General features: G+C 60.6%; 12 protein-coding genes across 12 annotated transcripts; 6 read left to right on the top strand and 6 right to left on the bottom strand.

Annotated features, from left to right (window-relative positions):
- Positions 1–241: 241 nt before the first annotated feature.
- On the top strand, positions 242–1,506 carry C7974DRAFT_164270 (uncharacterized protein). Its single transcript, XM_046136023.1, has 4 exons — positions 242–417; positions 467–865; positions 927–1,424; positions 1,477–1,506. Exons 1-3 carry the CDS (start codon positions 402–404, stop codon positions 1,112–1,114), a joined length of 603 nt encoding a protein of 200 aa, XP_045997845.1. The 5' UTR covers positions 242–401; the 3' UTR covers positions 1,115–1,424; positions 1,477–1,506.
- C7974DRAFT_164287 (uncharacterized protein) lies at positions 1,051–2,739 on the bottom strand. The gene is made up of 4 exons (XM_046136025.1): positions 2,688–2,739; positions 1,860–2,515; positions 1,620–1,806; positions 1,051–1,532 (listed from the first exon to the last, which is right to left on the bottom strand). The coding sequence occupies exons 2-4, from the start codon at positions 2,243–2,245 to the stop codon at positions 1,260–1,262; spliced, it is 846 nt and encodes a 281-aa protein (XP_045997844.1). The 5' UTR covers positions 2,246–2,515; positions 2,688–2,739; the 3' UTR covers positions 1,051–1,259.
- Positions 2,559–4,787, top strand: C7974DRAFT_164300 (uncharacterized protein). Its single transcript, XM_046136026.1, has 2 exons — positions 2,559–3,107; positions 3,158–4,787. The coding sequence occupies exons 1-2, from the start codon at positions 2,862–2,864 to the stop codon at positions 4,751–4,753; spliced, it is 1,842 nt and encodes a 613-aa protein (XP_045997843.1). The 5' UTR covers positions 2,559–2,861; the 3' UTR covers positions 4,754–4,787.
- An 870-nt stretch (positions 4,788–5,657) lies between these two features.
- C7974DRAFT_412099 (uncharacterized protein) lies at positions 5,658–9,289 on the top strand (the record flags this gene model as incomplete). The annotated part of the gene is made up of 2 exons (XM_046143613.1): positions 5,658–8,036; positions 8,093–9,289. 2 exons carry the CDS (start codon positions 5,658–5,660, stop codon positions 9,287–9,289), a joined length of 3,576 nt encoding a protein of 1,191 aa, XP_045997842.1.
- A 1,447-nt stretch (positions 9,290–10,736) lies between these two features.
- Positions 10,737–12,298, bottom strand: C7974DRAFT_164224 (uncharacterized protein). The gene has a single exon (XM_046136022.1). The coding sequence runs from the start codon at positions 11,809–11,811 to the stop codon at positions 10,873–10,875; it is 939 nt and encodes a 312-aa protein (XP_045997841.1). The 5' UTR covers positions 11,812–12,298; the 3' UTR covers positions 10,737–10,872.
- A 229-nt stretch (positions 12,299–12,527) lies between these two features.
- On the bottom strand, positions 12,528–13,387 carry C7974DRAFT_412098 (60s ribosomal protein-like protein l7; the record flags this gene model as incomplete). Its single annotated transcript, XM_046143612.1, has 3 exons — positions 12,528–13,154; positions 13,220–13,328; positions 13,374–13,387. 3 exons carry the CDS (start codon positions 13,385–13,387, stop codon positions 12,528–12,530), a joined length of 750 nt encoding a protein of 249 aa, XP_045997840.1.
- Positions 13,388–13,554: 167 nt separating this feature from the next.
- C7974DRAFT_392064 (S-adenosyl-L-methionine-dependent methyltransferase) lies at positions 13,555–16,494 on the top strand. Its single transcript, XM_046141642.1, has 2 exons — positions 13,555–13,641; positions 13,688–16,494. Exons 1-2 carry the CDS (start codon positions 13,621–13,623, stop codon positions 16,130–16,132), a joined length of 2,466 nt encoding a protein of 821 aa, XP_045997839.1. The 5' UTR covers positions 13,555–13,620; the 3' UTR covers positions 16,133–16,494.
- Positions 16,495–16,531: 37 nt separating this feature from the next.
- On the bottom strand, positions 16,532–18,337 carry C7974DRAFT_357261 (C3HC zinc finger-like-domain-containing protein; the record flags this gene model as incomplete). The annotated part of the gene is made up of 2 exons (XM_046139615.1): positions 17,389–18,337; positions 16,532–17,343 (listed from the first exon to the last, which is right to left on the bottom strand). Exons 1-2 carry the CDS (start codon positions 18,074–18,076, stop codon positions 16,532–16,534), a joined length of 1,500 nt encoding a protein of 499 aa, XP_045997838.1. The 5' UTR covers positions 18,077–18,337.
- A 305-nt stretch (positions 18,338–18,642) lies between these two features.
- On the top strand, positions 18,643–19,707 carry C7974DRAFT_309913 (uncharacterized protein; the record flags this gene model as incomplete). The annotated part of the gene is made up of 1 exon (XM_046138245.1): positions 18,643–19,707. One exon carries the CDS (start codon positions 18,643–18,645, stop codon positions 19,705–19,707), a length of 1,065 nt encoding a protein of 354 aa, XP_045997837.1.
- A 179-nt stretch (positions 19,708–19,886) lies between these two features.
- On the bottom strand, positions 19,887–20,980 carry C7974DRAFT_164205 (mitochondrial 54S ribosomal protein YmL16). Its single transcript, XM_046136021.1, has 2 exons — positions 20,571–20,980; positions 19,887–20,521 (listed from the first exon to the last, which is right to left on the bottom strand). Exons 1-2 carry the CDS (start codon positions 20,935–20,937, stop codon positions 20,148–20,150), a joined length of 741 nt encoding a protein of 246 aa, XP_045997836.1. The 5' UTR covers positions 20,938–20,980; the 3' UTR covers positions 19,887–20,147.
- Positions 20,981–21,103: 123 nt separating this feature from the next.
- Positions 21,104–23,327, top strand: C7974DRAFT_392059 (uncharacterized protein). Its single transcript, XM_046141641.1, has one exon. The coding sequence runs from the start codon at positions 21,449–21,451 to the stop codon at positions 23,120–23,122; it is 1,674 nt and encodes a 557-aa protein (XP_045997835.1). The 5' UTR covers positions 21,104–21,448; the 3' UTR covers positions 23,123–23,327.
- On the bottom strand, positions 23,304–25,505 carry C7974DRAFT_392056 (guanine nucleotide exchange factor). Its single transcript, XM_046141640.1, has 5 exons — positions 25,098–25,505; positions 24,970–25,044; positions 24,843–24,919; positions 24,636–24,794; positions 23,304–24,584 (listed from the first exon to the last, which is right to left on the bottom strand). The coding sequence occupies exons 1-5, from the start codon at positions 25,123–25,125 to the stop codon at positions 23,496–23,498; spliced, it is 1,428 nt and encodes a 475-aa protein (XP_045997834.1). The 5' UTR covers positions 25,126–25,505; the 3' UTR covers positions 23,304–23,495.
- Positions 25,506–25,526: the final 21 nt, after the last annotated feature.

Raw genomic sequence — 25,526 nt, 5'->3', positions numbered from 1 at the left:
GTGGGCTGCTGAAACTGGAAGTGATCAAATTGCTGTTCACACCACAATCTGTTTGTCTGACCGTCTTTGCGGTCTGAGCATATTCGTCTCTGCAAGCTCACTAGCGGCGGCAATACCTAGGAGGTTCTTGTTTGCGCGTAGCATGGAGGTACGATAATTCTCCGTAACCATCCGAAGGAGACAGCGCACTGGATGCGTCAATCTCAAGCGTCGCAAGGCCGCGCGTGAATGCTTGGTCAAGCTTGATTTGCTGTGGCTGACGCTGTGGCGAGTGCTGTGGCTGAGGGGGGCGAGCCCCGCGCTAATGAGCCAGGCAGGCACCAATGACGACGCGTATCTGGAATAGCTTCGACGGCTCCGAGGGAAACCTTTGAGCTGTTCAACAAAACTCTACCGTCAAAATGTCTGGCTACGAAGGTGGGTTGCACTACATTGATAATCACACGAAGATTTTGACCGCGACCAGTTGAACACAACATCTCCACGCAGGATGAGGCGGCGCAACCCGCACCCCGCCGGCCTGACCTGTCTACCTTCTTCTCACAGCTCGAGCTGATCGATACCTCCGATCCCCAGGCGCACACCAATGCACACGCTTTGCCGCAACCGGAGAATATGGCGGCGGCATTTCGCCTCCTAGCAAATGCCTTCGAGATGATGCGCGGACGACCTGCGGACGACAGCAGTGGTGGGGACGGTGATTTGCTGGCGAACATGATTGAGGTCCTGCGGCAGAATGCCGACGACCCCCCGGCAGAGCTCAAGGGCTGTCCAGATAGCTTCTTGGATGAGCTCGAGAGAGTGCCAAACAAGTCGCTTAAGCCTACAGATACATGTCCCATTTGTGTCAATCCGTTCTTGGAGGGTGAGTGACCCGTGTGGTGGCCTGACGGCTGAGAGCTTGGCTAACTCGGATCACGGAACAGACAAATACCCGCTCGTAGTGCAACTTCCCTGCCACAAAGACCACTGCTTCGACCTGGACTGCATACGACCCTGGCTCAAGCTAAACTCGACTTGTCCGTTGGATCGCAAGGAGCTGCTCAAGAAGAAGCAGCCCCCCCCTCCACCCGTCGAAGACGATGAAGAGGACTACGACGATATGTACGCATGAGGAAGCGCAGTCATTTGCAATGTCACGGCGTCTGAGCAACTTCCATCATAGCATGAGTCTGCCATAAGACCGGAAAGATTACGAGTCTCAAACAGGGCCGCTGTCGTAATCTTCAACATTTCTTCGACCTGTCAAATAATTCTGTCTAATGTTGAATCCTGGCCAACTCTTGGCCTCGTTGCAGTAGCGTGTGGGGAAACAGAAGATCATCACTGCCATGTACCACTGCATCAACCAGTGCTAGAGCAAGTTCGTCCGCTCTGATGAACGAGCCCGAGGAACCGGCGAGCCACATCGACGCCTCTCCAATGTAACTGCTCCTCTTAACGACCATGCCGGGACGCGCGATGATTGTTTCCCAGAGTCCGCCGTATATTGATTCATTGGCGACTTCGATCATCTGCACTTCACCCTGGCCCTGCGACGCGGTCAGCGCTGCAAGCGCTCGCTTGCGTAACCTCTTGTGCTGCTGTATCGATGTCAAACAAGTTCCAATGACACATACCTTTGTCTTTCTCATGTTCGCCTTCATCCACAACATTTTGTTCTGATCACGTTCCACCAATGCGCCACTCAAATGCAGATATCGGAATCGCTTAGCCCGATCAGCGATGCTCGGCGCGATCGCACTCGCGAAAGCTCTCGGATACGCGAGTTCTAGCAGTGGGTCTGCAGCAGTCGTTGTCATGCACCTGAGTAATCAGCGTTGCGCTGTGGCAATAGGTATTTAACTCAAAAGTAATACCACACGCATGCGTCAGCGCCGGAGAGCTCGGTTAGAACGTCATCAGGATATACCTGGAAGTCGTCCAGCACTAGTACATTCACTTTAGATTGCCGCGCAAGGTCGGGTAAGGGGCGCCGAGATAGCGCGATGACCGATGTGATCGTTGTGTCTTGGAGCGCACGATGTAGAACATGCTCCCCAATGCGGCCGGTCACGCCAGACAAGATTATTTTGAATGTCATGGTGGGATTACAAACTTTGCAAGTTGTGGTGGACTTCGGCGCACGTTGGATTGATAAGTGCACTTCGGGCGAGGCAAGAAGTACGCGCGGAGTTAGCTGTAAGCAAGTGTCCGAACTGCAGCCTGCCGAATGGCGCGGCACAGGCCTAACCGGAGTTATCATTACCCCATGACGAGCGCCAGCTTGGAGGTCGCTGCAAGAAGCTATCGCGAAACACTGTGCTAAAGGTATCTGGGGAGGGCAGAGCGAGTCTCTTCATAACAGACCGAGTTCAACGTAACATTGTTATTGCAATGGGCCGAGGAGACGCTCGCGCGCTAAGATTGCACGCCGATCATGCAGGGTCGCACGAGAGCCGTTCTGGTAGAACGCGCCAAGTTTGGTGGAGTTACGGACGAGGCCTCGGGCGAATCTCAACAGGCTAGCTGCCACCTGCACACCTCAGCATTTGCCGTCCAAACATCACCCACCCCACTATGAAAGCGGCATGTCTCCTCTCACCTAAAGGTATCGACCTGCAAGTGGGACAAGGATAATATCTTGAAAGATTCCGAATTTGAACAGACGACAACTCGCAATGGAGACAAAATGTCCGTCAACATACCTCGGGACTAAACGGCAACTGAAAGGCCTAAAACGAGCATGCTGGGAATGTAAGAGAGCAGCTTGGACTGACATCTACAATCCAGCGGAAGACTGACGGCATATATAAGGCAAGAAGAGGAAAACTCATGGAAGCTCGAGCCAAACGGACGTCAGTATCTACTCAGTCTCCAGCATGAGCCTCCCCACCGGACCGAACCGGCTAGGTCAGGAGAACACATGCCAAATGCACATGGGCGAACGGCTCGGAAAGATTGAGCAACTGTTTGAAAGATTCGTCTGTCGCAAGAGCTCGGTTGTCGATCCTCCAGTCACTCCGTGCAGCCCGACGTTAGTGGACCCTTCCGACACGCAGTCCAAGTTCTCCGCAACCGTATGTTCGGGCGACGAAAAGAGTATTTCCTCGATTGGAGACGGAATTGTGGGTCCTATTCCACCGTACGTACTGTCTGTCCAGCTAACATCCATCAGCTTGGTGCTCAAACGTGGAAGTCTGCGCCTGTTATCCGGACTTTGCCAAGCAAACCGGAAAGCACACAGCCGTCGAGCGATGATGCTACCCACCAAGCATTGACAGCTCTATTACCTTCGCAACATGATGCTAATATCATATTCGAATCTTCCAATGGATGGATGATCCTGACAGGTATCTACAATGCGTCTAAAGACATCTACGTCAATAAGGACGAGCAATCATACGCGCTGGATATGGCTGCAGTAACCCGGGAACGCTCGATCATTGTTGCTCGGACACTGCTCCACCTCGCAGTATGCATCAACTCACTACCACCCGACTTCCGTCAGTCTCGACTTGAGAACATATGGTCTCTGGATGCTACGATGCAGAACTACGTCAACACTGTCAATTCGTTGGTCACAAATGCGGACGAGAATATGCTCACACTCCATGGCCTCGAGTGTCTGATGCTGCTCGCCGTCTACCACATGAACAGCGCGAACCTGCGTCAGGCCTGGCTGGTTGTTCGGCGGGCTATGAACTTGGCGCACCTCATGGGGTTCCACCGGATCGTGCGACAGCCGGACTTGGACCCCCCATTGCCAGCGGTCAGCAATGCGAAAAGCTTGTGGCGGCACTTTGTCCATCTCGATCGGTACCTGGGGCTACATTTGCGGTTACCATTTGGGGCAGACGATGTCCACGTCTCGGATGATGCTGATCTACAGCTTGTTCACCGTGCAAGAATTAACGCACTCAGCCAGGAGATTGCAGACCTCGACCACGACATCAACCCACAATCATACGCAAAAGCTCTGGCGCTCGACGAGAAACTGGAATGGAACATGCGCCAGATGCCGGCAGAATTCTGGGACGTACCCAACATCCCCTCGACAGCACGGTCGCCTGAGTCGTACGCAGCACTGGAGCGACTCATGGTACAGATGTGGCACTTTGAGCTGAAGATCTTCATTCACCTACCATACCTCCTGCGGGCCCCTCACGAGAGCCGGTACGAGTTCTCTAAGGTGACGGCGCTACAGGCCAGCCGCAACGTGCTGATGCGGTGGTTCGCGCTGCGCAACGCCAGCATCACACAGGCCTGCTGCCGCTTCGGCGAGATTGGCGTCTTCATTGCGGCAGTGACGCTCACGCTCGACATTGTCATCGAGCTCGCCATGAAGGAGAAGAGCGAGGTGCAGAAGACAAAAGGCACAGACTTTGCCATGATATGCCGGCTCATCGGCGAGATGGAGAAGCTGGCCAAGGAATCCACGCGCGAGAAGATTGCGGGCCGCAGCGCCGGCGTGCTCAAGAAGATGCTGTCCTCGCTGGACCCGAGCAAGCAGGGCGCGGACGGCGCGCGCTTCACGGTTCCGTTCTTCGGCACCATGGTGCTCGAGTACAGGAAGCTGCCAGTGCGCCCCGGGTTTGATCTCGACTCGGAGCCGGGCAAGCGGCTGAACGCGACGGGGCACCACCTGCCCGTTTTTTCATTTGTGAGCAACGCGCTGTGGCCCACAGAGGAGGGCAGCGACGGCCTCGATTGGGACATGGTGCTTTTCGACGGGCTGGAGGACCGCGACATGCAGGGTAACTGGATGTTCTAGCGGCGACGACAACAACAACAACAACAACAACAACAGTAAGATGTCACGTGCTGATAGAAGCTACCTCATCTAACAGCGTGCAGTATTTAATAGCAGCAGCGCATCTTAATAAAGCACTATTTCCTACTCGACGGAAGGGCACTAGGTAGGAGGGCAGGGGCTCCGGGCGTGCAGGCTCGGCAAGAGCAAGCGTGCAGCAGGCCCCGTTGTGGAGAGTTTAGCAGGGCGTTTGGGGCATGGGTTGGCGTTCTAGTTCGCATTGCTGGGTCTTCTGGAACATGATATCCCGGCGCGTGGCGAATCGGGACAGGGGCGCAGCAGCGACGCCGCAGAGACGGCACGCGCGACTGTTGATAGCGTTTATACATTTGCTTGAGAGGCCGAGTGTGCGTGTGTGCGTGTGTGCGTGTGTGAGTGAGCGCGCGGCAAGCGAGGCCGGCACGAGTGACCGGGCCGAGAGCAGGCAGAGCAGACAGAGCAGGGCTGTGGCGCTGATTGGGCGCCGGGCATTCCTGCGGCAGCGCTCGTCGGTGAATCTGCTGGCCGTCTCAAGGCAGCGGGTCCTGGGCGCGGGTGACCGCGGCGGGCGGACGAAGGCGGCGACTGGGTGCTAAGTGCTCCAGCGGCAGCAGTGCGGCAGCAGACGCGCCAGCGGACGTGCGTGGTGATCTGCGCGGTGGGCTTCGCCGCCTCGGCGCTCGCAGCACACGACCTCGTCCTACTCCCCTCCGCACTGTTGTCTGCTGCCTCGCGCCCAGACGCTCCGCACCGCCTGCATGTCCGGTGTGCATGTCCCCGTGCACGCTCCGCTGCGAACCGCGCAGACTGTCTCGTAGGGCGCCCGCTTGCTGAGCGCCTTGGCCTCGCTCTCCTCCCGCGCAGCACCACGGTCACGGCCACGCCCATGGCCACACCTACGGCCACGGCCACGGCCGCCACGATGTCCGCCGCGATATTCCCCCCGATGCCCGCCGCGCTGGCCCCCCCGACGTCCCCCCCGCCGCCCGCCCTCAGCCTGTTCGAGGCCGTCGTCACGGCGTACCCGCCCGTGCTCGAGTCGCTGCTCGCCCAGCTGCCCACGCCCGCGCTGCTCGAGCTGTACCACACGTCGCCGCACCTGCGCCGCTTCCTGCGCGCCTACCCGCTGGCCTGGAAGACGCTGTCGTTCCGCCTGCCGCAGCCCGCCGTGGCCGTGGGCTCGCCCGGCAACGAGACGCCCGACGCCCGCGAGCGCCAGAGCAAGCAGTACGCCTTCGACGCGCTGCTGAAGCAGGTCGTCGCCCCCAACGGCACGCGCATCACGAACCTCGACCTGTGCAACACGGCCGTCAGCGGCATCGCCCTGGTCGGCAGCGTGCTCGCCCCGCACCTCGACACCCTGCAGCACCTGTCGGTGCGCGGCTGCAAGAATGTCTCCATCAAGTACCACATCGTGCCGTTCCTCGAGCCCTACACCCTCGCCGACGCCCCCTGGATGCGCGCCCAGCTGGCCCTCAAGAGCCTCTACACCTACCGCTGCCGCCACCACCGCCGCCGCCCCTACCTGCCGTCCTCGCTCGTGCGCCGCGACTCCGACTCCGACCCCACCCACCAGCTGATCGAGATCTGCCACGCCCTCGGCATCTGGACCGACACCGCCTGGTGCCCGACCCCCGCCGGCCGCTGCTACCGCCGCAAGGACTACCACGCCGGCCGCGCCGCCCCGCAGAACATGGAGGTCTGGGTGCCGTTTGACCGCCTGTGGCGCTCGAGCAACCGCCTCGGGCCCGTCGACGGCACGAAGCGCCTGGGCCGCCACGACGGCCGCCTGTGGGAGATCGCCGAGGAGGGGCTGGACGGCGAGCCCCTGGGCACAGAGACCGGCGCCGCCGGCGAGGGCAAGCACGTGCCTGCACACGCCCGCAAGAGCCACACCACCTTCGTCGCCGACATCACCTGCTCCCAGTGCAACGACGTCATCCTGGAGCGCTGCGAGTCGTGCAGTGTGCGCATGCACTGCATGGGCTGCCGCAAGACGTTGTGCGCGAGCTGCGCCTTCAACCGCCCCATGCCCCGCAAGCGCGCAAAGACACGCCACTTCACGAACCTCGCCTTTGGAAACAGCATGGGCGCGCTCGGGCAGGGCTCTGCATCGACGTCGTCGCTGGACAGCAGGAAGCAGGAAGAGAAGGCTGAGAAGAACCGCTTCTGGTGGGCGCCCGGCGCTGTTCGATCCCCCAACCTCATGAACGAGAGCGCACACGATGACGACTCTTCCGATTCAGAGGACACGCTAAACAACGGCATTCCCGGGCCGCCAGCACATCGGGATCCCCCCAAGCTGAACATGCACTGGTGCTGTCTGGAGCCCATTTTCTCTGGCGGCGGAGGCATAGCCGTGCTAGGCACTGGACTCGGCGGGAGAGGCGCAGATAAAATACGTGCCGCTCCTCTGCCGCGCATAAAGCAGTACGAAGACCCCGACTTCTCGAATCGGCTGCGGCCTGTCGACTACATCCGCGAACTGAAGAACAACGGCCTGTACGAATACGTCCTGGGCGAAGACGTCGACGTCCTCCAGTACCTGCAGCAGGACAGCATAGAGCTGCAACAGCAGACCTGTCCCCGTGGGCTGTGCAACGACTGCTACCGCAGCTTCAGGTGGAAGGTGTCGTGTCGCGCCTGCAAGAACCCCATCTGCAAAGAGCACGACTTCGGCGCGCTCAAGGTCCGCAAGTGCGGGTATAGAGACCTGCATTCAGAACGCGACCATGTCCGCGCACACACAGAACCGCCGCAGCTGCTGGTCATCCCAGAGTTCAACCCGCACCGGCCGAGCGAGGATCTCGAGCGCACGCCGACCGCGTCGTCGCAGCTGGATGCGGTTTCGACGGCTGACAACGAGTCCGAGTCCTCCGAAGGCACGCCCATGTCCCAGTCCCAAGTCCTCATGCCCCCCGCGCCAGAGATGTCCGCCTCGTCCTTCGCCCACAGCACGACCCCCGACCCCTTCACCCTCACCAGCTCGCTGTCCTTCGTGCCCGTCAGCTCCTCGCGCCCGCGCTCCCTCAGCGCCTCGGGCGTCCGCAGCCGCAACTCGGTCTCCTGGTCCAGTCCGCCCCGGGGCCTCCCCCCGACCTCGATATCCAACCCGCTCCCGCTGCCCTGCAATCCGCGCCACCCTGTTCAGTGGGAAGGGTGCGGCGCGTATTTCTGCCAGTACCCGCGGCCTGTGGGGGATAATCGGCCGCAGTGCCCGGCGATGCTGAAGGAGTGCGCCGAGTGTCTGGTGTTGGTGTGCGATGTAAGTCGCCCTATCTCATCCAATAACTATAAAATAGTCACTAATTTCTACCACAGTCCTGCTCAACAGCAAACCCTCCCTGCCCCTGCACCTTCTGCGCAACCAACTTCCACTGCCCGACCTGCGCCCGCAAGCCCCCTGTGCGCGCCAAATGCCGCCTCGACGCCGAGCGCAAGGCCAAAGCCGATGCCGAGCTGCGTGCGCAGGCGAAGCGCGAGAGAGACCGCCGCGAGCGCGGGAGGGCGGATGAGCTGGCCGGCGCGCTTTGCGAGTTCTTCGCTTGCCTGGCGCCAGGCGATGGTGATGTGGGGGAAGCCGCGGGAGAGGAGGATGGTGAGGGTGAGGGTGTTGGAGAGGCGGGCGATGCAGCCGCCGCCGACAGCCCGCTCGCGAGCCCGGACAGCATCACAGTCGTCACCGAGTTCGGCGTGCTGGAGGAGACAGGCAACGTGACTGTCATCTCCGCGGGCGGCCCGTACGTCTCGCCCCCTGCTGCCGACACCGACACAGACCCCGACGCCGACGCAAACGCCTTTGCGCACTACGACGACGCCGACGCCTTCACGCACTACACCGCCCCCGAGTACGACACCGCAGACGCGCTCGACGGCCCCGCCGTCGTCATGACAGAAGACACCTCGCAGCCCCCGGTGCCGTACTGGCAGGGCCACGGCTTCTCGCTGCAGCAGCACAGCGCGTGGGGCCAGATGCACGGCCAGATGGGGTTGCAGCAGCAGCAGCAGCAGCAGAGTGCCTGGGGCCAGCTGCAGATGCACATGCACACCCAGATGGCGCCGCAGATGGGCCTGCACAGCCAGATGGGGATGCACAGCCCGATGGGCTTGCACGGCCACATGAGCATCGGGCCGCACTCCCAGTTGCACAGCTACCCCCCCGCGCCCGGCTTCGTCCCGTCGTACGCTGTCCCCGGGACCGTGCACGCGGATGTGAATGTGCATCCCGCGGCTCACGGCGCGCACGCCGACATACCGTCGTCGATGGGCATGTCGACCCCGACAACCCCGCCGCCCACGGCCCTCACATCCCCACCCACCACGACCGCGGCCTCGAGCGACGTCGATCTCACCGCCGACGACGCGGATGTCGACACCGACGACGTTCTGGACGACGATGCCGGGACGGGGATGCTCGGGTCTGCCGCCGCGGAGGCGGGCGGCGCACTCGATGCTCCTGCGCCCTCTGCTGCGGCTGTTTCTTCTGCGGGTGTGGCGGTGTCGCCGCTGGGGAGCTGAGCGTATCACCACATCACCACTGCGCTGGCACGATCGGCTCGGTGTCGCGGGCTGGCGCACGTACACCGGGAAGCAAGGTGTCTGCGCGTCCGTGCGTCTCGCGAGGTTTGGAAGCTCGAGTGCGCGCGCGCTGCTTTGGGGTTCTTGTGGAGGGAATACGGTGGTGTAGTGATGCGAATGAGAGAGAGAGAGAGAGAGAGAGAGAGAGAGAGAGAGAGAGAGAGAGAATGATAAGAGAACGATAAGAGAACGATAAGAGAAAGCAAGAGAGAGAAAGAGAAAGAGAGAGAGAGAAAGCAAGAGAGAAAGCAAGGGAGAGAGAGATGAAGGACATATAAGGGGAATAAGGTGTTTTCGGTGCAAATCTGACTTGCCATGTACTTGGCAGTCAGTGTGGTGTGTTCACGCGCAGGCCACTACGGTGGTGTGCTTTCACCGCGTCAAATGGGGGTTTCTACAGATATCCACAGATACTTCACGGTCTCTTTTTTTTTTTTTGCGGGGACTCAGAATGGCGCTGGACAGTATAGTATAGTTTCGCAGCACAGGACGGCACAATACGCCGCAACTTACCACGGTGTATGGTAGGGCGGAGGGGTTTTCGTTGGACTAAGTTGGGGCATTTAGCTGGCATCTCGCATCGCGTTGAGCATCTCGCAGAGCATCGCGTATTAAGTGTCGAGCATCGAGTATTAAGCGTCGAGTTGAGCATCGAGCGTCGAGTTGAGCATTGAGCATCTTCGGGCGTTTACTAGTAGATTGGAATGGAATGGAAGCGAATCAATGGGACCAGGGATTGGTTCGTTTGTTTATCTGCTCTTCTGCTCTTGTGTTTGGGTGCTCTTCTGTTTGAATGCTCTTCTGTTTGAGTGCTCTTCTGTTTGGGTGCTCTTCTGTTTGGGTGCTCTTCTGTTTGGGTGCTTGTGCTTGTCTCGCCGTGTACTCGTCTGCGACTTCATATATGCATTTGTCAAGTCATACGTCTGACTACTAACTTATATGTCTGTCCATAAACTCATATGTCTATCCATCAACTCACACATCAACCCACCACCTCACACACCCATCCATCAACGCACACACCCATCCATCAACGCACACACCCATCCATCAACGCACACACCCATCCATCAACGCACACATCCACCCACCAACTCACCCAACCGTCAACTTGTACACGTGTCTGTCCAGCCCCCTCTCCTCTCCTCTCCTCTCCTCTCCTCTCCTCTCCTCTCCTCTCCTCTCCTCTCCTCTGGCTTATCGCAGTGTGCGGGTCGGCGAGTCGAGGAGTTGGTGGATCTGGACGTGTAGCTGTGTAGCTGTCGGTGGTTTCGCGTTGTGCGGGGTTGGCTGCTGGGTGCTGCTGCTGGGTACTGCTGCCGGGTACTGTCTGCTACCCACTGCCTGCTGTCTAGTAGACGCTACTGACTGCTACACACTGCCCGCTGCTGACTGCTACACACTGCCCGCTCTCCACGCCGCAATCCCCGTCTTCTCAGCCTTGTATCTGCGGGCCTGTGTCCATCTCCATCCACCCGTCCTCGTGCTCACCACCGCCGCGACCACTGCCACCACCGCACCGCCTACCCTCGCCCCCCGCCTCGCCCGTCGTCCAATGGCTCATGGAACCCAGCGACCCAGCGACCCAGCGATCCAGCGAGTACTACGAGATGATACGAAGTACTGCAAAGCACCTCCCATGCGGACGCGAGCACTCCTACGCCTCCACCCCCACGACACCACCCCTCGAGCCCTCCTTCCTCGCCTCTCCTTGCACGGCGTTCGCTCTGCAGTATTGCCGTGCTGGTTTTATTGCCCGCGTGGTCTCTGTTCTGTGGCTCTGCTGCTGAGACTCTGCTCGTGAGACTCTGCATTAGTGGTCTTGCTCCCGTGGTCTTGCTTCCGTGGTCTTGCATCCGTGCCCGAGGTGTGCTTCCGAGCTTCTGCCCGTGAGGGCCGCGGGAGACTTGGTTTTTGAGACTACCGTGCTTCTGAGACGCTGGCTTACTTCTAACTCTAAGAACCCCCGAGGTCTGCCTCTGAGACTCTGCCACCAAACCCGGGAGCTTTCGCTGATGATGGGGTTCTGCCTCTCTGGGCCTTTGGTGCGAGACCTTGGCCGTCAGGGTATGAACCGAGCCGCCCCCGCGCTCCCGGCTCCACGACATTCGTCTACGAGACCCTGCGACCGAGACTCGGCGTCTTCGTTTCCCTGGTCCGCTCGAGGGAGAACGCGTCGTGTGCGCACCGGGACCTGGAGTGTCGTCGTGTATCCAGCCACCCCACCCCACACCTGTAGTGTTGTAGCGTACACACACTCTGTTCTGCGTCCGCTGGATGTCCTGCTCCGCGCCGCGGGCTCCCGCTGTCTGCGTAATGGGGGCCTGGGTGGCTGCGCTGTTTGCTTTCTGGTGTGGAGTTTTCGCCACATACGTCTCCGTCGCTTGTTTCGATGCCGCATGCTGCCATCGCACACTCCCCCGCCGCACCGCGCAGACCCGCGAGCGCGGGTTCTGGTGCATGCGGTGGTGGGGTGAGATGCTTTCTGTTTCTTGGCAAGGGAGCGGCGTTGCTGGGAGGTGGTGGGAATGGAGGTGGTGGGACTGAAGGTGGTGGGATTGGAGGTGGTGGGTTGGTGTGGAGGGGAGGGTGTGAGGATACGAAGAGGGAGAGGGGAGAGGGGAGAGAGAAGAGATGAGAGGAAGGAGGGGGGAGGAGAAGAGAGAAGGGGAAGGTGAGAGAGGAAGAGCGAGGATGTCGCGGTGCTGAGGGAAGAATCTTGCAATGTATCGGTGCCGTGAGAAATAAATTGGGATGCCGAGGAGTGGGATGGCCTGACTATACCGCCTCACCGGCCAAGCAGCGGATCGTTCCTGGTCGTGTCAGACGGATTGTTTCCCTTACCCATCACCAGGGCGATTTCGCCCATAGCGCGGTGAAATATTTGTCGACTCGAGGTATGCCGCAGCCATCACCAATGGCGGCGTTTTGTTATCCCAACTAACCATCACATCACACGAAATGGATCACGGGGATGTATGTGGATTGCCAGGCAAAGCCTGAATACTTTTGCATTAACTCCGCGGGTCCGCGGAGCCTTGTCTAGCTAACCATGGCGCGTGGCTCGGCCTGCCCTGGGCCAGTCCATCACAGACAGCCCGGACGCCATCCGACCACTCGGGTCATAGAATCGTAAAACATCCCTTTACGCCATTTTTCACCCACACTGCACAACGCTCTAGTTCATCTGCTTGACGAGAGCGTTGATGAAGTGCTCGCGGTTGCCAAGGTCACCACCCTCGATGAAGTGCTTGAACTTGCGGGGGCGGAAGCCGCCGGTGGGCGACGACAGCTTGAAGGGCCACAGGAAGTTGGCGGCCTGCTTGAAGTTGGGGCCGACGGTGTAGATCTCGTGGATCAGGTCCTCGACGCAGACGATGCCGTAGGCACCGAGGTTCTGCTCGATGACGTCGTTGTCGGTGATGGGCAGGCGCTGCTTGTTGACCTTGCCGTAGCCGCGCTTGTAGACGAGCTCGCGCACGGTCTTCAGGTTGGGGTAGCCGTAGGCGACGAAAGGCTCGACGATCTTGAGCATCTCGGTGGTGGCCTTGGTCAGGCGGATGAAGACGCCGTTGTTGATCTGGAGCAGACGGAGGAGCTGCAGGGTCTTGCGCTTCTTGGGGTCGATCTTGTTGATACCCTTGATGCGGACGACGAAGGCGAGCTTGGACTCGGCGGGAACGAAGAGGGAGCCATCCTTCTTGGCCTGGCGCTTGGACTCGATGATGTCGCGCTCAGCCTTGACGTACTCCTGGTGGTACTTCTCGGCGCGCTTGAAGATGGTCTCGCGCTTCTGCTTGTTGGCCTAAGGTAGTCTTAGCCAACTGGGTACTCCTATCTGCTTGCGCAGGTCGGGGGAGTTCATCGTACCTCGCGCTTCTTCTGGAGGTCGGCAGCCTTGCTGTCGGTGGCCTTCTGAGAAGCCTTCTGCTTCTTCAGCACCGACTCGGGGACGGCGATGTCGTTGTGGGTGGGGACGCTGGAGGATTAGCTGTTGTCATTATTGAAGATTTGAGGTGCATACGATGAGCGGGCCATTGTGCTGGTGGTTAGTCGGCTTGTCGTTGTCGAGGAAGCTGGAGAGAAGTTCGATCCGAAGTCTGCGCGCGAATTTGAGGGCCGCACACACTACGCCCGATCGGGGCATGCAAGCGACACAACGACCCACTAGCGCGTCCCGCCAGTGAGCGCGCAGACGGCTGTGCGTTTTTCTGAGCTCCAACTGCGACGGCGAATTGTTTCGCCATCAACTTCAGAGCACCCCTACAGCAATGGCAAGAGGCGGTGGTCGTGTAAGTGGTCGCAGTCACGTGCCTGCGCAATGGCTAACCCTCGCAGGGCCGCGGTCGCGGTGGTAAGAGAGGCGGGCGCGGCGGCGGCGGTGGTGGGCGCGACACCAGGTCGGAGCCATGGTCGGAGATCTCGCGCAAGAACGAGCTGTTCGAGAGCTACTACCGCAAGGGCGGCTTCATGGAGGAGGCGGAATTTGAGGAGATGTGGGCCGCGCTGCAGACGGACCTGCCCAACAGCTTCCGCTTCACAGGCACCAAGTCCGACGCCCTCGCCGTGCGCGAGATCTTCAAGTCGCGCTACATCCCCGCCATCTCCGCGCAGACCTTCGAGGGCAAGCCCGTGCCGCCGCCCGAGCCCGTCAACGCCTTCCCCGACGAGCTGGTGTGGCACATGAAGACGCACAAGAAGGTCATCCGCCGCCATGCCGCCTTTGCCAACTTCCAGAAGTTCTTGGTCGCAGAGGCTGCGTCTGGCAACATCAGCCGGCAGGAGGTCGTCAGCATGATCCCGCCGCATTTTCTCGATGTCAAGCCCGGGCTGGTCGTGCTGGACATGTGCGCCGCGCCCGGCAGCAAGTCGGCCCAGCTGGCGGAGATGATCCACGGCGACGAGGAGGAGCGCGTGCGCAGGGCTGCCAACGGCGAGGACGTCGGCAGCGGCGCCGACGGCGACTACAGCGACGACGGGCGGTCCACGGGTCTGCTCATTGCGAACGACACCGACTACAAGCGCGCCGGCATGCTGGTCCACCAGGTCAAGCGCCTCAACTTCCCCAACCTGATCGTCACCCAGCACGACGCCTCCATCTTTCCGTCGATCGAGCTGCCCACCAAGGCCGGCGAGAAGAAGCAGTACCTGAAGTACGACAGGATTCTGGCTGATGTGCCGTGCTCCGGCGACGGCACAGCCCGCAAGAACCCCAACGTCTGGCAGAAGTGGACGCCCAAGGACGGTCTTGGTCTGCACAATCTGCAGCTGCGCATCCTCTTCCGCGGCCTGCAGATGCTTAAGAAGGGCGGACGCATGGTCTACTCCACCTGCAGTATGAACCCGGTCGAGAACGAGGCGGTTGTCGCCGCGGCTATCGAAGCCTGTGGCGGTGTCTCCAAGGTCCAGCTGGTCGACATGCCCGACCACCTGCCGAACCTCAAGCGCCGACCCGGTCTGAACACCTGGAAGGTTCTCGACACCTCGTCGGTCGCCGGCAGCAACGACAAGACCGCGCACATGTTCAGCAGCTGGGAGGCGTTTGAGAAGGCCAAGGCGAAGTACGCCGTAGAGGAGCCCGAGCGCAGCTTCTCGCAGAAGGTCTCCAAGGGCTGCTTCCCCCAGATCGTCCCGAGCCCCGAAGAGCGCATCCCGCTCGAGCGGTGCATGCGTGTGTACCCTCACCTCCAGGACACTGGCGGTTTCTTCATCGCTGTGATTGAGAAGCTTGACGACATCAAGATTGCGCAGATCCAGAACCCCGAGAACGCAGCCAAGGCGAAGAAGCAGGAGGAGAAGAGCGCGATCCCCACCCCCGAGGAGAACGTCATCGAGGCCGACGCCACCAAGGACACCGAGAGCCTGAAGCGCAAGGCCGAAGACGACGACGAGTCCGCCGCCGCGAAGAAGACAAAGACAGAGGAGTCCGCTCCCGCCTCCGAGGCCGCGACACCAGCGCCCTCGACCCAGGTCGCCAAGCTCAAGCCCGAGAAGCAGGACCAGAACAAGGAGTACTTCGAGTACCTGTCCCCGACCGACGAGACCATCACGCGCATCCTCGAATTCTTCGGCATCTCCTCGCGCTTCCCGCGCGACCGCTTCATGGTCAAGAACAAGGAGGGCCTGTCGCTCAACAAAATCTACTACACCTCCGGCTTCGCCAAGACCATCATCAATGCCAACAAGGACCGCGGCATGAAATTCATCCACTGCGGCGTCGTCATGTTCGTCGCCCACAAGATCAAAGACGCCCAGTACATGCACGCCCCGTGGCGTCTGCAGTCGGAGGGGATCTCGATCCTAGAGCCGTGGGCGAGCGCGCGCATCGTCACGTGCACGCAGAAATCCACGCTCAAGCAGCTGGTCGCCGAGATGTTCCCCAAGCTGCCCAAAGAGGGTCCTCACGGGCTGGGCGAGGTCGGCGACCAGCTCCAGGCCATGGATATCGGGTGCTGCTTTGTCCGCGTCGAGGCCGATCCCGCGCAGGAGATCCCCTTCCGCATGGTGCTGCCCCTGTGGCGCCACCCCGGTAGCGCGAATATGATGGTCGATAAGGATGATCGCAAGGCCATGTTGTTGCGGCTGTGGGGCGAGACGGACACGGAGATTATCAACCACGTGGCGGATAAGGCGCGGCGCGAGGCGGAGGCGGAGGCGGAGGCGGACGGAGAGGACGCAAAGGCCGAGGCAGAAGACGCGAAGGCGAGTGCAATCGAAGGCGAGAACGCAGAAACCATGGACGTAGACGAGAACGGCGGCGTGGCGGTCGACGCCTCGGCGTAGAAAAACTAGTATCCAGTATCCAGGGAAGGGAAGGGAAGGAAGCATGTGGCGGCGTTTGAGTACTACATATCCTCATATATTCGGCTAGAATCGCATCTTCGACACCTTATCTCGCTCTTGGTTTGTTTTCCCTTGTTAATTACTGGGCTTGTGGGTAGAGTCTAATGCAATGTCGATATGTCCCGCTGGCCCGTCGAGTAGTTGTGCACACACCACTGCCACGCCCGCCCCGTGCAGAGAACAGAACATGATCGCGAATAGATGGGATAGCGAGGTGACAGTAACGCAAGTAAGAATAGATGTGGTAAGGGTATCTACGGCAGAAATCACGTTGAATCACAAGCATCCCCCTTCCCCCTCTCCCTCTCTATCTCCCCCCTCTCAGTCCCCACACAACCCCTACTCCTCCCCCTCCCCCTCGCCCCTCCCAGACCACGCACTCCTCCCACTCTTCGCGCTCTTCACGCTCTTCAAACTGCGCTTACTCGTGCTGCGCTTCAGCTTAGCCTTGAACTTGCGCCACTTATTCGTCAGACTCTCGGCGTCGCCTTCGTCGTTGTACCCGTGTTCACGCGCGCTCTCGGCCGAGTCGCGCGGGAACGTCGCGTCGCTGCCGAGATCGACGGAGTCGGAGTTGCGCGGGTGGGATGCGTGGGCGTGCGCGTGCGCGGTGTCGGGGAGGCGCGGGAGCTCCTTGTGCCGGGCGCCGAGCAGCATGTACTCGAGCGTCTGCCAGGCGGGCATGTGCGCGATGGGGCCGTCGGGGGGGTTGCCCTGCACGGTGGCGTTCTTCCAGGGGCAGTGTTCGCGGTGCGATTCCAGCAGGTTCAAACGCAGCGACTCCGGGGGCACGTCGAGTTTGCTGCTCATTTCGCGCAGGCGCGCGTCGGCGCTCAGCCACAGGCCCAACCGCTGGAAGCAGTGGTTGCATACGGCCAGGGCGATGCGCGAGCTGCGCACGCCGGTCCAGCCGAAGAGGGCGAAGGCGAAGGCGGTGCGCTCGGCGGGGGTGGAGGGCGGGGTGGTCGGGGTGCTGGAGGTGAAGAGGGACGGGGGCAGGCGGGAGAGGAGGGTCTCGACGGATGGGGAGGGGTAGGTGATGTTCTGGGGGAGGGGGAGGTCGGGGGAGATGGCGAGCAGGAAGTTGTAGCGCGAGATCAGCTCGGCGGAGGACTTGGCGCGGCTGGCGATGGGGATGTGGTAGATGTCGTCTGCGGGGGTTAGCATCGGGGGAGGGTCCAAGTGGAAGGACGTACCTTGACAGCCGGTTTTTCTCCACAGGCAGTCTTCTGAGTGTCCGTCGATTATCAATGCCGCGTAGCGCGAGACGAGGGAGGGCTCGACGTCGTGCGAGACATCCTCGCTCATCTCAATGTCCTGGCCGTCGGCACTCTTCCGCTTCGGCCGGAGCTTGACAGCCACGCGCTTCTCGCAGCCGCCTTTGCAGGCCACCGTGTTCCACGTGTCGCAGGTCCAGCCCCTCTTCGCCCACTCGACCTCGCTGATGGCGTCCGGCTTGGAGGTCCACTTCCGCACGTCCGCGAACGTCTTGAGCCGGGCGAGGAACAGCTCCTGACTGTAGGGCTGGAAGTTGGGCGCCTTGCGCGGCGTCGAGGCCAGCTGCTGCGCCTGTGTGCCGACCACGCGCATGGTGCCCTTGCGCTTGGGCGTGAGCAGCTGGTCCTTGAGCGCCTGGATGCGCGCCTGGCCCTCGGAGACCTGGCGCTGGCGGTCCACGATGGAGTCGGAGCTGCGCGGGCGCTTCGCTACAGGCTCGGGCGAGCCAGAGCGGAACAGCGATCCGGTCGATGCATTGTGGCTGGACTCGTAGAGGCTGCTGTTGAGCGACGCGGTCGAGGTGCTCGCGGTGAGGTTGTCGAGCAGCTTGTGGAACTTGCGCTTGGTGGTAGCCAGCGCTGGCGGCGACTCGGCGCGGGTCGTCATGCTGGTGGATGCAGGGCGTGATATAGCGATAGGGACTGTGAGTTGCGGTACAGCGACGGGGACTGCGAGTCGTGCAGGCGACGGGGTGCAGGCGATGCGCGGGCGGCCTTTGTTGGGCTTTGTTTACACGGCTGCGTCGGCGCGGCAGCTCGTCTCCGATACTGGCGAGATGTCCCGGGGGCGAGGGTCATGCAAGGCCAGCGCACAGCGGGATGCAGTCGATTGCAGGCGCGCGTTTGCAATGACGACGGCGAGGCCGGGCGTTGGCACAGCATCCACGAGCCTCGCCGCCCGTCGTGCCCAAAGCGCAAACCTCCGCGCTGAGCTCCGACGGCCTGTCGCAAACCAGGGTCCACCGCGCCCGACAGCCTACGCCGCCACGCAAGACTGCTCCAATGCCCCCAGTTTCGCCCGCCCGCTACTTTTTCTTCGCCGCCGTCATCCTGGCGTCCGCACTGCTCCAACCGACCACCTTCTTCCGCACCGCTGCCCGCATCTTCCACATCAAACAGCACCTCCCCGCCAGCCCCGCCCCCGCCATCTACGCAACCCGCCCGCTGCACACCATGGCCTACGAAAAGGAGCTCGAGCTCGCCCTGCTGGCCGTCCAGCGCGCCTCCATCCTCACAAAGAGCGTCTACTCGTCGCACAGCAAGGGCACCCTGACCAAGACCGACAGCTCGCCCGTCACCATCGGCGACTTCGGCGCCCAGGCCCTCATCATCGCCAGCATCAAGTCCGCCTTCCCCGACGACGAGGTCGTGGGCGAGGAGGACGCCGACGACCTGCGCGCCAACAGCGACCTCAAGGCCCTCGTCTGGGACCTCGTTCAGGCCGCGAAGCTCTCCGACGCCGCCGCCGAAGCCACCATCGGCGGCCCCATCAAGTCCGCCGACGACATGCTGGCCGCCCTCGACGGCGGCGCCTCCAACGGCGGCAACAAGGGCCGCATCTGGGCCCTCGACCCCATCGACGGCACCAAGGGCTTCCTGCGCGGCGGCCAGTACGCCGTGTGCCTCGCCCTGATGGTCGACGGCATCCCCACCGTGGGCGTCATCGGCGCCCCGAACCTCCCCGTCGACGACAAGGCCCCGCTCGACGCCAAAATCGGCTCCGACGCGTCGTCCGCCGGCAACGGCGTCCTGTTCGGCGCCGTCCGCGGCCACGGCGCCACCAGCCGCGCCCTCACCGCCGGCGCCCTCGCTCCCCCGAAACCTATAACCATGTCCCCGCTCCCCGACGTCGCGCAAGCCACCTTCTGCGAGTCCGTCGAGGCCGGCCACAGCTCGCACTCAGACCAAGCCGCCATCGCCTCCAAGCTGGGCATCACGCGGCCGTCGGTGCGCATGGACTCGCAGGCCAAGTACTGCTCGATCGCACGCGGCGCGGGAGATCTATACCTCAGACTCCCAACGAGCAAGACGTACGAGGAGAAGATCTGGGACCACGCGGCGGGCGTGGTGCTCGTGCAGGAGGCCGGCGGCGAGGTCTCGGATGCGTTTGGGCGGCCGCTGAACTTTGGCGTCGGGCGCACGCTGAAGGAGAATAAGGGGATTATTGCGGCGCCTAGGTCGGTGCATGGGCAGGTTATTGAGGTGGTTAAGGAGGTGCTGGGCGCGAAGAAGGAGTAGAATTATAGACGGATGTAGATTTATGATATGCACGAGATCGTGCTTGGATTGGCGCGGTATTTCTATCCGTTGTGTTTGGGAAGACCGTGAAGTGCTTACGGCTGTGCCCACGCATCGCAGATGAAGTACTATGGCATGCCAGGTTTGCCTGCCGGGTAGGGGCGCTGCTGACCTTTACTTACTCTCTTAATTGCGGTAAAGCGCGGTATCGGAGATGTAGGGTGAGAGACGGCTTCGCGCTGGTATGGCGTGTTCGAGGAGTATTGATAGAGGAACACGTCAGTAGAAAGCCACACTTGCGCAGAATATGAGCCCCATCGACCAAACGACATGAATAGCTCCCAATGTATTTTCCGCCTGGCTCACAATATGCCTCGTACACCCAGGTATAGTACACCGCCCATGCATATGATACAAACCCCCCACCGCACACCCTTCCCCTACGACACCTTCTTATTCTTCAACTTAATCGTCTCCCCGTTCACAAAAATGCCCTTCCCCTTGTACGGCTCCGGCACGCGCCACTTGCGGATGACCGCCGCAAACTGCATCACGACCTCCTTCTCCGCGCCCTCGAGCAGCAGCCGCGTCGGCTGCGGCGTGCTCGCCGTGATCCCCGCGGGGATCCCCAGCTCCACCGGGTGCGAGTACCCGACCTTCAGGTTGACGTATTTCTGGCCGGGGAACGCGGGCGCGACGGTCGTTGCGGTGTCTTCGACGCTGGCGCGGAAGCCGACGCCGACGAAGCGCAGGATTGCGCTGTGGCCTTCGCTGACGCCTAGGATGTGGTTTTGGAGGTAGGCGCGGGTGGTGCCTGGGCTGTTAGTGTCTTGGGTTGGGGGGTGCAGGGGAGCGAGGCGTACCCCACATGGCTTTCGCCTTCTTGTCGGTCTCGTCCTCCAGGCTCAGCGTCATGGTCTGCTGGTCGATGTTGATGTAGGGCGGGATCGGCATGGACAGTTCGCCGAGCGGGCCCTTGATGTGCGCGGTGCTCATGGACTGTGTGCGGGCGCCCTTTGCGCCGACGGTTTTCGCGGGCGTGATGCTAAAAGTGACGCCCGGCGGGACGGACAGCGGCAGCGAGCCGATCTTGGAGGCGCATCGCGCGGTGGTGGTGAAGGGTCTGGGGGCCGCGAAGCGCGGCAGGAGGAATGTCGGGATCGAGGCGGTGGGCTGGGGGGTTGAGGCTGCGATGGCGCGCGCGCACCGCCGGCGGGCTGGGGCGAACATGGTGTGGAGGCGGGCAATTGGCGTTGGCGAAGTTTCGGGTGATGCGAAGATGCGAAGTTGAGGCCAGCCCTACGATGCTTGGCCAATGGGAGGCCCGCCAGCCAATCATCCCATCTCGACTTCCTGTGATTCCCATCCGCGTGTTCACTCTTCACATACGTTCTCCCTGCGAGACACTGTACGATACTGTATTTCGAATTGATCTTGCAGCTTCTGCCGCTGCGCCAATTGCTCACCGACTGACTGCTACCTCTCACTACAGATCGTGCTCTCACCCAGACGTCAAGCAGCTGCACCGCGACAGGATACCGCTGCGACCAAGTCTCTCTCACTACTTCATGCCTCGTTGTTGCAGTCCAACGGGTGCTCTGATCTTCCGCTTCAAACTCTCTTTTGTCTCTGCAATTTGCTTCAACTTCAAAGATTACTCTCTTCCCTGCTGACAGCTTCATTGACCTACCGCTGTGGTCTTCTGCTCTTCGATTCAACCACTACTGGATCGATTGCTAGTATGAACCCCACGAATATCATGCTCGCTGGTCTGCTGCAGTGTGCACTGGCCCACTATCACTCGCCGGCAGCTACTGTTAACCTCGACTCTCTGTTCCAGCACACGACCTCCAGAAACCACAAGGTAATCTCACAAGCCGTCGACTTTGTCGTTTCAATGCAGACAGCGCCAACATGCACACGAATGGCTGCGTCACACCTCATGAATGAATGCAAACTCCTAGAACACGCACCAGACTTCGCGAAGAGTCGACCAGAAGCGTACTTAGATAATGTCAAAACCGAGTATGCTGCCAAGCTGGCAGTGTGCGAACTCCTGAGTGCGCAGCCTCCAAGCACCGCTTCACCGCCACCACACTGCGATATTCTTGTCCCGTCAAGTCGAGCATGCAGCAGAGGGAGTTGGTGGTCTCAAGCGCCTCCCAATCCCGACAAACAGTGCTACCCCGAGTACAAGGACTATCAGTATAGCCAGTGTCTCAAGACACTGCAATCTTCGCCACAGTACTGGACGTCCTTCAGCAATGCACGACAAAACGCCGTCGTCATGTGTCAGGCCAGCAGGGATGCCATTGAGCGCGAGAACCACCTCGAGATATTCAAGAACTTGACCCAAGTTATCGGCGTTGTGTCTTCTAACATCAAAGAGACCACTGACGAATACGCGTCTCTGCTGCAAGATCAAAAACGATTCGCAGATGAGCTTCGCAAGACCCAGAGCCAGTTTGAGGAGGACGTTGCAGTAGTGCAAGAGAGAGCACTATCCGCGGTCAGCAACCTGGACAGCAAGTTCCAAACTTTTCTGGAAGGCTCCATCTCCCAACTCATCACCGCGCTTGCTGATGGTCAGAGCGCTGAGCTCGTTCGCATACGACATGAAATGCAGGCATTCTCACAGGATATGATCGCTGAGAACTCTGAGCTTGCAAAGTCACTCACTACTGAACTGCAACAACACCACGACCGGGCCATCATAAGCCTGCAGATCAATCACGCAGCTCAGGTGGATAGTTACGAGGTGCTGTCTGGCTACATGAGTAGTGTTCAAAATACCGCCAGCAGCATCAACGACACTGCGGAATCCTCTCTGGCAACGATTGTCACCATCGCCCACCAGCTAGACAGTCTATCAAGCAGAGCCGAGCACATTGCCAGAGGCTTCGCCTTCTTCGGCAATCTACCGCGATTTGCGGCCTCCCTCGTCCGCGGCCTGATCGCAACAGCCGGGGCAACCTTTATTCTTATCATGCTCTACCAATTCAGCAGACGGCTTGCCATCTACGTCGCCGGCGCCGGCAGTGCCGCATACTTCCTCCACTTCTGCGGCGTGTACGAGCTTCTAGCCCTCATCCCAGCTCACATGTCTGGACCCCATCGTCCTTCGTCTCCAGACCCGTTCTCCAATCTCAGCGCGACGCAGAAAGGCGCCGGCGCCGTTGTGTTCCTCTGGCTCGCTACATACCCCGTCTCGCGCATCAGCACAGCCATCAGCCACGCCTTCGTCCGCGTCCTCGGCTCCTACTGGGTCCGTCGGTACAGCAACGAGGGCGGCGCGGGGCTCCTGCCGAGCGTCGAGATTCCGAGCGTGGCAGCGCGCCGCAAGGTCGATGCGCTGGAGTCCTGTACCAGTGCCAACTGCGCGCATCGAGACGTGTCATCTCCGGTCGAGCCTTGATGGCGCGCAGGAAGAAGTTCAGCAACACGACATTTTTTTTCATACCGGCCATATACCCTGAGTTATACTTTGCGATTATCTGCAGCGCTATCGACATCGCGCAATCATCGACGTCTTATCTTTCCGCCGGCGTTTAGGAGCATGGCAATGTCTCGGCGGATCAGAGGGTGTGGCTTTTTTGATAACCATGGGGGGATTTATATGCTAGGTGCTATTTAAGGACTATGCGGTTACCGTGTGCATTCTTCCAGGGAGGTGCGGCTTATCTAATTATTTATATTACTTTGTCTCATGCCACTGAAGACCGTCCTGCATGCCACTGAATACTGTCGTGCATGCGACCGAATACCGTCCTGCAAGCAACACGACCCCCTCACTCCGAGTCACTCAGCTCCTCAACCCGCCCACTCCTATACATCTCCTCAATAGGATTCCGCACATCCACAACCCCCGTCTTCTTCAGCCGCTCAAACAACACAAACAGCCGCTCGGCCTCCCTCTCCTTCTCCTCCTGCGTCATCTCCGGCATCTCCACGGGCTCCTCACGATCCAGCCGTTGCCCTGTGATCGGATTCACGGGCACGCCCGCGCCGGCGCCCTCGCCTGCGTCCCGCAGCGCACTCGCCGGCATCGCAATGTTCTTCGCCAGCAGGAAGCCCGCGGCGAAGCCGTAACCCACGTTCGCGACGTACGCCGCGGCGTCCTTGCCCGACAGCTCGAACAGGAACGAGGCCACGGAGTCGCGCAGCGCGGGCGTCGGGGCCGCGGTGCTCAGATTCAGGAGGCGCGAGGGCAGCGAGGCGGTTTTGCCGAGGGGCTGCGCGCGGTCCGTGTCCGAGGGGAGCAGCTTGGATTGCATCACGGTGTGCACGTCGGCGGGGGCGAGTTCGTAGGTGCGCCGCAGCAGGGTGAAGAGCGGGGAGATGGTGGTGTCGAGGTCTGGGGCGGGGTAGGCGAGGGTGGCGGCGTCGAGGAGGGTGATGAGGTGGGTTGCGTGGAGGGCGGGGGAGGCGGAGGGGAAGAGGGCGGCGTGGAGGGCGGGGTCGTGGGCGTGCGATTGTGCGGTGGTGGAGTCGTCGTCGCTGCGGACGAGGTTGAGGAGCGCGTTGATCAGGAACGAGACCGGGGCGTCGAGGGGCTTGGGTGGGGGGTCCCTGCGCAGCAGGATTTTGAAGATGTGGGGGATCGTGGGCGTGAAGTGCTGCGAGAGGTCGGGGTGGAAGTGGGTGATGTTGAAGAGCAGCTTGAGCGTTTCCGAGAGCGCCATGAGGTCCATTGGGGCGGCGTGTTCTTGCGAGGGCTGGCGCGGCTGGGTGTAGCGGTCTGCGTGGCGCTGGATTGCGGCGTTGATGTTGTCGGCGAGGTGGTGCTCGTCTACGAGCTCCGTGTAGTCGAGTTTGGCGTCGTAGGTCGTGAGGAACAGGATACGGGACACCAGGAACTCGTCATCGATGCTCTCGCTCTTGAAGCCGTCAGCACATATGCGGGTCACACGGGGGACGGTAGTGCTTGCCTTGAGTCTCTCTGCGGCGTCCGGGCCATGCCCAAGATCGATCAAGATCTGGCGCGCCTTTGGCTGCAGGAGCAGGGCGTTGGCCATGCACCTGAGAGCTTCCTGTGATACTGCCACGTCTTTCTCCTTGAAGGCATAGCGGCCTAATGTCCGTAGACCCTGAACAGGTCACCTTTCGTCCTTGTGTGCTCGGCGAGGCCATCATACGTCTTGAGTGAAGATAGGGTCCGCATTCGTAGGGTCGCGACCGTACACTTTAAGCTGCTCGAGCTGCTGCTGCCGTTCTATGCAGGTTGTTAGGAATAATCTTTTGAAAGGCTTCCGTGTGGCGTACGTTGCGCGGACAGCGCAGGCGCATCGAGATCCGCCTTTAAGTCGGTGAGTATCTTGGTGACATGGTCAAGCTTCGCTGCGATGTATGAGTAATAGTAGAGAATCACGTATAGAGGGGGCTTGACGCACCTTTCCCCGACTTGTGCGACAACATCATGGCAAGTGTGGAAGAAGTTAATAGGTAGAAAGGAGGCTCGAAGATTATACGTAGGTGGACCTTGTTACAGATCCCGCGGTACTTTCGTACCTAGGCTAGGATGATCAAGGTGCCCCACAGTGGGGAGGGACCCGCACCTTCGACCGCGACTAGATTGTGAGAGAGGTGCCACGAGCTCAGGTGGATATTGGATATTGAAAATCGAGGGGTGCTCACGTTTGCTCACGATGGGACGTTGAAATGGGTGATGTTGGACGTTGAATTAGGCGACGCCAGAACAAAATGTGGGCTGTGAGTGCGCTGCATCTGATCGCGATATTAGGTATACTTCGTACTGTAATCTCAGAACGACGCGCTTGACCACAGGATGAGCATGTTCCATATTGCACGACTCTCAGAAT

The sequence above is a fragment of the Boeremia exigua genome, assembly GCF_020726555.1.
Source record: "Boeremia exigua strain MPI-SDFR-AT-0100 chromosome Unknown C7974scaffold_5, whole genome shotgun sequence".
Taxonomy (NCBI): Eukaryota; Fungi; Ascomycota; class Dothideomycetes; order Pleosporales; family Didymellaceae; genus Boeremia; species Boeremia exigua.
The sequence above is the reverse complement of the archived record's forward strand: the minus strand, read 5'-3'. Positions and strand labels throughout refer to the sequence as shown.